This window comes from Chinchilla lanigera, unplaced genomic scaffold (assembly GCF_000276665.1).
Source record: "Chinchilla lanigera isolate Chin_1 unplaced genomic scaffold, ChiLan1.0 scaffold00035, whole genome shotgun sequence".
NCBI lineage: Eukaryota > Metazoa > Chordata > Mammalia > Rodentia > Chinchillidae > Chinchilla > Chinchilla lanigera.
Genome location: NW_004955436.1, coordinates 1635397 through 1645163, shown reverse-complemented (window position 1 = coordinate 1645163; position 9767 = coordinate 1635397). Strand labels below are relative to the sequence as shown.

Below are 9767 nucleotides of genomic sequence, written 5' to 3'. Positions count from 1 at the left end.
CCCGGCCCCTCCGGTACTGGGAATCGAACTCACGACCTTGCGCTTGCCAGGCAGGCGCTGTGCTGCTGAGCTAAATCCCCAGCCCCCCATTCTTGCTACTTTGTGAAGCAGCTCTGAAAGTCGTCTTTCATGAATCTGTGGGGTGATCAAAAATATGGTGAATAGTTTTGGCACTGCAAGTGCCATCCAGCAGAAATCAGGCTGTTTAAACACCCGATGCTCGGTTCTTGTCCGTCTTCCTCATCAGCCCCGTGACTTCTGGCATTTCCCCAAAGTCAAGCTGACTACTGTCTTTCTCTCCTTGCTGAGACGAGATACCTAACGCCCAGAATTAAGGAAAGAAAGGTTTATTTAGCTCACGGTTCATAGATGTTTCAGTCCTTCATCAGCTGGCTCCCTGGCAGCATGGTGTGGCTGAGGGGCAACCATTCATGGTGGCAGAAGACAGCAAAGGCAAAAAGAGCAAAAAGCGGGGAGAGCAAGCCTCTTTACCGCCCTTAATTGTAAGCAGGCTACCTGTCCTCGGTTGGGTGTCGCGCTCACAGTCTCCATGCCCGCCTCTTGCACAGGCTCAGGATGTTTTACAAAGTGGCCCCCTGGCTCCCTGCTGAGTCACTTAACCTGACCTTCTCAAGTTGACAACCAACCATTACAGCCATGAAAGGTCAGCACTTTGAACTGACTTAGGACTGAGGCAGCCCCAATATCACAAGTATTTTGAGGGTGATTAATGGTGATCTGTCCTTTACTGTAATAATTTTTAAAAATTTAACAGGCACTGTATTTTTAAATTGGGCATTCCAAGTGGATCTTTTGATTGATTATATTTATTTGTGGGTCCTTTTGTAGAAATGTAAAAACTACATAGTTACATTTTTCCAGGTGAATCTCATCTTCTGTTGGTTGGAGATCCTGGCACTGGGAAATCCCAGTTCCTCAAATATGCAGCCAAGATTACACCAAGGTCTGTGCTGACAGCAGGAATTGGATCCACCAGTGCAGGTATTTTATGTGACAGCTTCAAGTAATTTATGTTTACTATAAACGTAATACTTTTTCTCTTTATGAAAAAATACCTATAGAATAAATTTCAAGCTAAGTTTTTAAGAATTACTGCCAAAATTGAAGGAAATATGTAATGTTGCTTTTGTAGTTCTGAGAAAATATTTTAAAAGGTCTGTCTTCACTTCTGTTTGTTTGAATTTTAAATGATGCTATAATTTTTCTCATTTTCTGTAATTACCTTCATACGTATTTATGCAAGGAAATATACACATCATCAGGCATTTTATGAAAACCCAGCAAACCGAACATCACAGTAAAGTGGATGGGGGACATTTCACTTTACAACATTAGTTAGTGGCGAAGAGTGTGATGAGTTCGTACGGGTGAATCCCAGCACCGGCGGCTCTTAGGCAGAGGTGTGCCAGTGGCATTTGGACAGCGTACCTTCCCTCCGCAGCAGGGAGCTTCCTTCACAGTGTAGACTCTTCAGCGCAGATGGTGAAAGTCTTTGTAGCTAGGTGAAAGATTAGTTTTTAAGGTGACTTAGGGAATTTGTGAAGTTTCATTTTAAAAATGTGTTTTGATGCCATTTTATATTTTTAGTTTTGATTGGAGTCATATTTCTCCATTTCTTCTAAAGAGAGGTGTTGGGTTCACACATTCTAGGTATGTAATTTTCTGCTTACGGGAACTAAACTTCCATGGCCTATGTTCAAACTTCTAACCAGCATATACTTTAAAATTGGTCATACAACAGAAAATGCTCCATAACTACTGGTCCTGTGTAAGTACTCTCAGGTGTTAGAAGATAAGTGTGACCAGACAGTCTGTAACAAACAGTGACAAGAAAGGGATTTGTAAGTTGAGAGGTGTGGACCAAGTACAAATGGTGGAAGGAAAATAGACAAGAATATATAAAGAATACTTCATACATTTTAAAATTGTTATGACCCAGGGTTCTAGAGTTCTGGTAAGATGGTGTCAGCAATGAGAAATAAAGATGTTTCCTCGGTGATTACAGGGAATGCTTAAGTAATTGCATGGAGAGTCCGCAGACCACTTGGGGCATTTCATGGTGAATGGTGGCTAATTCAGTGTCAATAAATTGTCTAAGTGTGGTAGCTCTTTTGTATGCGGAATCATAATCTGAATATGAGAGATGAGGCTGGTAGAGTATAAATTGTGTAGTTCTAGAAATTTCTTGCTACTTCTCTTCCACCCTAAGGACCAGGGTAGCCTTTTTCAGCCTCTGTACTGCAACTCAATAGGGAGTTGTACCGTATACGTAAGAGTGCATGAAAGGGAGCATTTTCGTGATTTTTAATGCAAATATATACTTGGGTTGCTTATTTCACACCATGGATTAGATAAAAAGCTCTGAAAACTGCTGCCAACTTGGTAAAACTGGAAACCACCAATTTTAAAACAGAACCCTAGGGTCGCATAAGGATATGAGAGTACAAATGCATGGTGCTCCCCGAGACTTGGCTGTTTTTCTGTCCAAATGCTACTCTCCCTTCCTTCCAGCCCACTCTCCTGTGTCTTCATGGCAAAGTAATATGTGCCTGTTTATATTCCCCACACAAAATTCCTTAAAATGCCATCAAGGTGGGGAGGGACAGACTGAAGCCTTCTCTCTGATTTAGTGTCTGAAGATGAAGCTAAATGGGAAAAGTATATGCTTCTTTCTTTTTAAAATCTGAGTCTGTATTTTGTCATGCTCTAAAGTTGTCTTATATAGCCATAAAATTTAAGATAAAAAGGTAATGAGCCAAGCATGGTGGCACATACCTGTAATCCCAGTGCTTACGAGGCTGAGATGGGAGGATCAACCTGCATTCAAAGCCATCCTGGGCTACATAGTGAGTTTAAGGCCAGGCTTAACTACATAGCAAGAGCCTGTCTCAGAAAACCAAAAGGAATCATTTTAAGTCCCAAACTTCTAGGAAAAATGGTTATCGGTTTACAAATTGATATAAAAACCTAACTGTTTGATGTAACTACAGTGATCTTTATAAATTAATTAGAATAAAACTCTAGCAGTGAATTGCTTTACTTTATTTGGGTTATGTATGTTTTATTTCTAACAAGCACATACCTTACTTGATCTGTAGATACCTACTTATCTTATTCCTGCTATATTAATCACTGAGTTCTTTATTGAAAAGTATTATTTTTATTTTCACTTTGATATTTTAACATTTTAATTGCAGTTAGACAAAAATTAGATTTTCTTTATATACTTTAATGCTTAGACATATTTTACTTTAAAAATCTATGAACTGTGGTATATTAAAGTATAACAGCAAAACTTTGCTTCATAAATTCACTTTAGAATGACAGAAAAATATGTACAACCTGAGTGTCTGTATTTAGACAAATGCCTTTTCCTTAAAATGAAAGCTTTAAAAAGTGCAGTATAAAAGTTTTAAATATGAAGGCACTGCATAACCTGTATGATGTGGCTGTCTTGTTAACAGCAAGAGTTAAATGAAAATAGTCTGCCCTGAATTTAATGGAGCATAAGAAACTTTTTAAAGGAAATACCTAGCTTTCATCAAAGAAAAACCTTTTGGTGCATTTAGTTAATGAAGTCCTTTCCAAGACTGCTGTTCAAAAACTTGTTATCTGGAACAGCTGTCTAGAAGATGCCCCCCACGTGTACGCTTGGTCATACAGTGTGCCCAAGAGTGTAGGGAGACACGTACAGGAGAATATACCTATTACAACAAAGGCAGACATGCCTTTCTAAATCCATGGTTTTTACATACGTACTGCAGAGGATCTATCATAAGAACTTTTAAAGTTTACAGTATTTTTATGAATCAGCTGAGCAGGTATGAACCATTACAATCAACTAAACTGAGCGAGCTCATATCTGCTCTTCCTAAATTGAAATAACAGGACAATACTGATTTATAACCCATGTGCTCTCATGTCCTAAACTGTTACACAAACCACAGCCAGCAGGTTACGTTTGTTATATAACTTGGAAATGCTACTCAGCAGCATGAGCAGTAGTGGTAGCCACAAGATGCTTTGTTTTGGGGTGGTATAGAACTGAACCCTGCAGTTCTGATAGCATATAGCTGACTGCAAATTCCCTTCTTAAGGGCATCCTTTCATTTCAAATAGAAATCTGCCCCTGAAATCAAAACCACACTTTATGTTTTCACAGGAAGAAGCCTTTTAGTAGAAGTGAACTTTGTTCAAACCATTAAAACAGTGGTCCAAAGATTACTGTCTACAAGGCTAAAATAGCTTTACAATCTAGTCGAAAGATTCGTTATTTTTTAAGTGCTTTAATTACATATAAAGGAGAAGAAAATAATATATATGCTTTAATCAGATTAGTTTCAGAACAAATAAAATAACGCATTAGAGAAAAAAATTACTTAAAAATAGTTGTATTTATATTCCACAATTTGCTGAAATACTGGTTTTCTTACAAACTTTCTACAGGATGAAATTCTTCACATTGTGTCTTGACTATGTACTTAGGGAATTTCAGGGAAATAGTTCTGTTTTTAATAGCTTAATTTGTACTAAAGGGATGGCAGGTGGTCACATGCAGTCCATGTGGGATTCTAACATGACGTTCAGTGAGTTTTCTGATGTGGACCACCCCTTTGACGCTGAAGGTAAAGCATCTGTTGACAGAAGTGACTGTAGATTTGGATTACTGCTCTCTGCATCTTCCAGTTTTTCTGTGTTATCTTCCCAGTTAATGTGAAATCTTGTAACCCTGGGATTAGATGCCAAAATGTTCCTTTGAAGCTGGAGGAAAGAAATGTATAAATGATAAAAATTAGGAAAGTTTGATCGCCACATGCAAATAGAAGCTTAACAAAATGATTCTTGATGTTAGTCCTCCTAAGGGGATAAATTCACAAAGGTACCAGCACTCTTGAGTGTAACGAATAACCATGAATAGAAAAGAAATTATTTCAACAAAATGAAAACCAGAGTGTCTCAGGGAATTCATCCAGATATTTCACAATCCCACCCCTAAAAGGAAAAGCTTTTTGTCTTAAAGGTGTGTCAGAGATGTTTTCATTAAACAGTGTTCAAGGAGAATGAGCAATCCCCTCAAATGACCTCTCATTGTTAGTGGCTCCCTGCCTTTTCAGTACAAGGGTTATTCTTCGAAACAGCACTCTAGTTCTCTTTTCTGATACTCACGGCGGCCGTACATGTAACTAATAAATTGGGTCAGGGTAAAGCGCCACACAGGGGGAAGGCGTCCCATCGGGTGATGTGAAAGGGGAGCTCTGTTCTGCCGTATGCTCTCTTGCCTGGTCTGGCAGACAGAGCACCATGTCCAACCTTATTTGTTCTGCATGCTTTCAAGATAAGCTCCACATGGAAAACTCAACGATACTGAGTATCTTCGAGAACAGTGCATCAGTTTTGCTTCTCAGAATTTAACCTGCCTACCATGTGAGATATAACTAGGACCTTCAACCTCTAAGAATAGCAGATAGAAGAAAGCATGTAAGAATACAGAGTAGCAACATTCACATGAAAAACAAGCACAAAAATCCCAACAATTTTAGGAAGAGTTTGGACAAAAACACTGACTAGTCCCTCCAGCAGACAGGAGCTTGCACATCTAAAGGCTGAGGGTAGGAAATGCTTCACTGAGGGCCACACAAAGGCCTCTCGGACAGGGTGTCTGCCCAGTGTTATCCGCCAGCGACTCGTGAAGCAGCAGGGCTGGAGGCTCTCCGTGGTAATGGAACAAGGACCACCCTGCCCAGGTAGCACAAGGGCTTCACATCTGTTTTGTCTGAGCCGTTTACACAGTGTCGTACGAAACAGCAAGGGCCTAAAACACTGTATAGTACAAGTCACTAAAAGGAACCGAAAGAACATTACCTTAGAAAAGTCTGGTTTTACTGGCGGATTTTCCCTTAAATCCATCTCAGTATATTCATTATTTACATAATAGCCAACTCTAATAAATTCTTGACCTCGATAGGTGCAAGTAATTAGCACCACAGTGACGCCAACTGCATCTGCATCTGGAATGAGTCCTGGGTTGGGTGCGTCCGCCTAGGGAGAGTGAACACAGATAGGCTGTTAGTGCGGATACCTGAGCTCACTAGGGGGCAGTGCAGCAGACTGCAGGCGACACTGGGCAGGCACCGTTCACTTTGAAAAGCAGCTATAGACAGCGTGAGCCCGAGAAGCTGCACCTCCACATTTGGAGCTGCTTGGCACGGGGTGCATTACTGTGCTTCAGGGGGCAGGTAACAGGACACACTCCTTGTTATAAAACCTTCTATAAAATACTTAAGCAAATCCAGTCTCATTCATTCTTCTACTCCTGACTTTCACACTTAAATTAAGGAACCTTCAATTATCAGTACACAGCCCATTGGTTGACAGCCAGTGTTTCTTACAGGTTTTCCCTCTTCTGCCCAGAACATGTACATTCTCATCCTCCCTCAACTGCCCCTCACAGATACTCTTAATAGGAAATGAGTATAAGACTGAACAGAGTAAATAGCTATGCAGCAGAGTTAATATTAATGATCCGCTCTGTTGTGAACTCTGCCAGGCTCTGTAACGCAGGGTGCTGTTTAACCCACACTGGTGGAAAGTAGGATTTCGATCTGAACCTTGAGGAATGTAGAAGGGGAAGCCAGAGAGCTACAGGTAGCAAAGAACCAGAGGAAGTAAAGGCCACAGACAGGGAAGCCGGTTCTGCGGCTGTGGCCTGCGGCAGCCACTCCCCTGCCGTGGCCAGACACCAAGGCACAGTTCGGCCAGGTGAGCACCAGCCAAAGGCTTAGCTGGGGAGCATTGCAAGTGAGGCATATGTGACACAGAAAGGCCTAAGATACCTATCCCAGCTCCGTCTTAATTCTCTATGTCTCATTTCTCAAGGCTGAATTTTTGTCCTCTCTTCTTGCCGCAGTGCTGGTGAAACTAACAAGTATCCTCGCCTTAGCCCATCACTTGCACTGCTATCCACTGGCATCGAAACAGATCTGTTCATGCTTCCCTGCTAGACTTGTGCACTTTATCCAGCGAAGGAGTTCCATCCAGGTATCTTTATGCCTGTTTTAAAACCTCAGATGCTTATTCCCATTTCTAAGGGATAAAAATCTCAGTTCTTTAACTTCAGTTCTAAAACCCTTTGTCATTCATCTCCATCCACCCACACCTCCTGTACCTGTGCCTCGCATCCCTGTTCCAGAAGTGGAAGTTACACAAGATGTGCTGATAATCTTTACCCTGCTACGCCTTGAATTCCCTCACATCCTGAAAATCCATCTCTTGCAATCTGTACCATGTATGCCCAGCAAAGCCTGTTCTCACTCAGGAGGTAGAATCAACAGCTTCCTGTTTTATGTCTTTGTTGCTTGACACACATCGTCTACTAGTGTGTGCCCAACGTCCTAAGCGTGTGTATGCTTCAGGCTTTCCTGCTAGACTGGTACACTTTATCCAGGGCAGGAGTTCCATTCAGTTATCTGTGTCATCTGGTATTTGATGCAGCTATGAGCCACCTGGGTTTTGAAATTCACTCCTACACAGTTCCTGTCCGGAAGGGGTTTATGATCTCTTTGGAGACACACTAGGGTGAGGCCAGAGAACATCTCCTGGAAAATACGCCGTTTGTCGTAGGTCTTGTCTAGGATGCCTGCAGGACTCCTGTGTATCTGGAAGAGGGTAGAGATGGGAAATACAGTCCCTCACACCGTGGGGCTTTCCTTACACTGATTCCCTCACTCAGTGGACAGGATGCAGCTTGAGCAGACTCAGGCAGAGAAACAAGCACGTCTTCTGTGACAGCATAGCATGGAGAAGATGGGCAGACGCTGGGCAGGGTCTGCACGTCTCCCTGCTGGCCGCTGACCCACTTAGGAAAAAGGTGTGTGTATTCTGAGGGGAAATCATGGCAGGACCAGGAGAACACTAAGACAGTTGAACACACAAAACAGAAACTATACTTTGGGCCAGTGGTAGCAAACTTAGGGGCTGTTTGTATCACTGAAAGCTCTAAGAAGTTCACGGTCACTGCCTTAGGCGTTTTCTGTTGATACTGGTGGATTCTGTAAAATGCACAGCGAAGCTTGTGACCTGAATCATAAATCTTCTCGCACTTCGTGTTCTTCCTGGCAATATGCACACTAGTACCAGTGGAAAGCTCCCTATCCCTGGAAGGTAGTATTTGCTAGTCAGTTTTTTTTCCAACGGGACTGTAAGATAAAAGCTTAGGATAGTATTCTTAGCAGAAACAGAGAAGATGCACGAGGGTTTATTTCAAAATGAGGCATTTATTAGTAAGTCTGTACAGTAGTGCAGCAGGTATGTTCTGTGTCCCTACACACCCCGAGTTTGTTCGTGCTCATGGCCATCATCAGTAGGGTATGGCACCCCAGGCTGTGGACCAAAGCAAGTTCTGCCTCTTTATAGCTAAGAACAAAAACATTTCTAATCACAGGTACAGATGTGCCCATGATTAGTACTAAGTGCTTCATTTTACAAGGCAGGATCCTACCCATATTCTCTAAGAGCAGAGTGACCCGGAGGTAGGGCCTCCGAGTGAAGTCACGGGTCTAACACGGAGAGGCTAGGGTCTGCCCCAGGTCTGCGCCATAGGGCTTCCTCCTCCACCACAGGTATGCTGTCACCTGGTCTTGTGCAACTCAGGTGACAACATTTGTAGTGTAGTTGAGCCCTCTAATTAGTACATTTGAGCTTTTTTCATGTTTAGAGGCACTAGATTATCTTCTGCTTCCTAATAAAAAGGACTAAGGCTCTGAGACCAAGATCCTGAATTCTGTGTTGAGCTGACGTGCATCTGACTGATTTTTTGCCTCCTTCTGACAGATGGTTGATGCACAGGACTCGGTTAAATTGGGCCAGTCTGCCCAGTGAAGAAACAGGCAGAAGTCAGACTTTTTTTTCCTGGATTAAGCTGTTCCATGGGTGTTTGTGGCCGAAATACTTGTAACAATAAATACTGTCAGTGGTATCTGAGGATAGTTTGTATTAGATTTTCCCTAGTGAGGAGTGGATTTACGACAGTAGTCCTCCATAAGGTGTGTAGCTTATTAGATGCTTTAGTAACTGCTGCACTTTAACTGTAGTGACCCAAGATCCCACATCTGTCACTAACATACCTGCTAATCTAGACCAGTTCTTGAGGAAGCTGAAATACTGTTTTGGTTATATTGTGACTCCTAGTGACTGAAACCACACAGTAAAGATGCGTATTAGTCACGGGTATAGTCATTCTTCCTACTGATGGCCATCCCTAACTAGCAGGATATACCAGACAGCAGAATGTGTCTTGAATCTGTATTTTGGGCTGCTGAAGAGCCATCATGGAAATGTGGCCCACACAAGTTTTGAGCCCAGAATTCACCACCATGTGTGCCTTGATACAGCCAAAGGCTTGCTGTGTGCTGTGCATCTAGAGAACACGACACTAACATCTCTCAGCCTGCAGAACCAAGAACCTAGTTCCTTTAAGACAGAGACTCTGTGAAACATGACAGCAGCAGATCAAAGTGGAAGCAGTTTAGGCAGAGTGGTTTAACATAGAAGGAAATGGGCAGGACCCACAAGGTAGTAAATACAGTCTTCAGAAACACATTTGACATACACATTTATCAAGATCCGTCTTACCTGAAATACAAACATATGCCTTCCTGCAGGAACAGGGCCCACTAAAACAGAGTCTAAAACTTGATCATATTCTTCACTTTCTGCAGAGCCCACATAGATAATTTTCCACTCCAAGT

At 42.1% G+C, this 9767-nt stretch overlaps 2 protein-coding genes across 2 annotated transcripts in view; one reads left to right on the top strand and one right to left on the bottom strand.

Moving 5' to 3' along the window:
- The window catches only part of Mcm9 (minichromosome maintenance complex component 9), a 19026-nt gene extending 16199 nt beyond the window's left edge, over positions 1-2827 (top strand). The window contains exon 7 of the mRNA XM_005389125.2: positions 883-2827. Within this exon, the coding sequence (XP_005389182.1) occupies positions 883-1028 (146 nt within the window). The 3' untranslated portion in view covers positions 1029-2827. The remainder of the gene's footprint in view (positions 1-882) is intronic.
- Positions 2828-4174: 1347 nt separating this feature from the next.
- Positions 4175-9767, bottom strand: Asf1a (anti-silencing function 1A histone chaperone; the record flags this gene model as incomplete). Its single annotated transcript, XM_005389126.2, is given in 3 exon segments — positions 4175-4782; positions 5884-6060; positions 9652-9767. Coding segments are annotated over 3 exon segments (506 nt in total), but the record flags the coding sequence as incomplete, so codon positions are not given.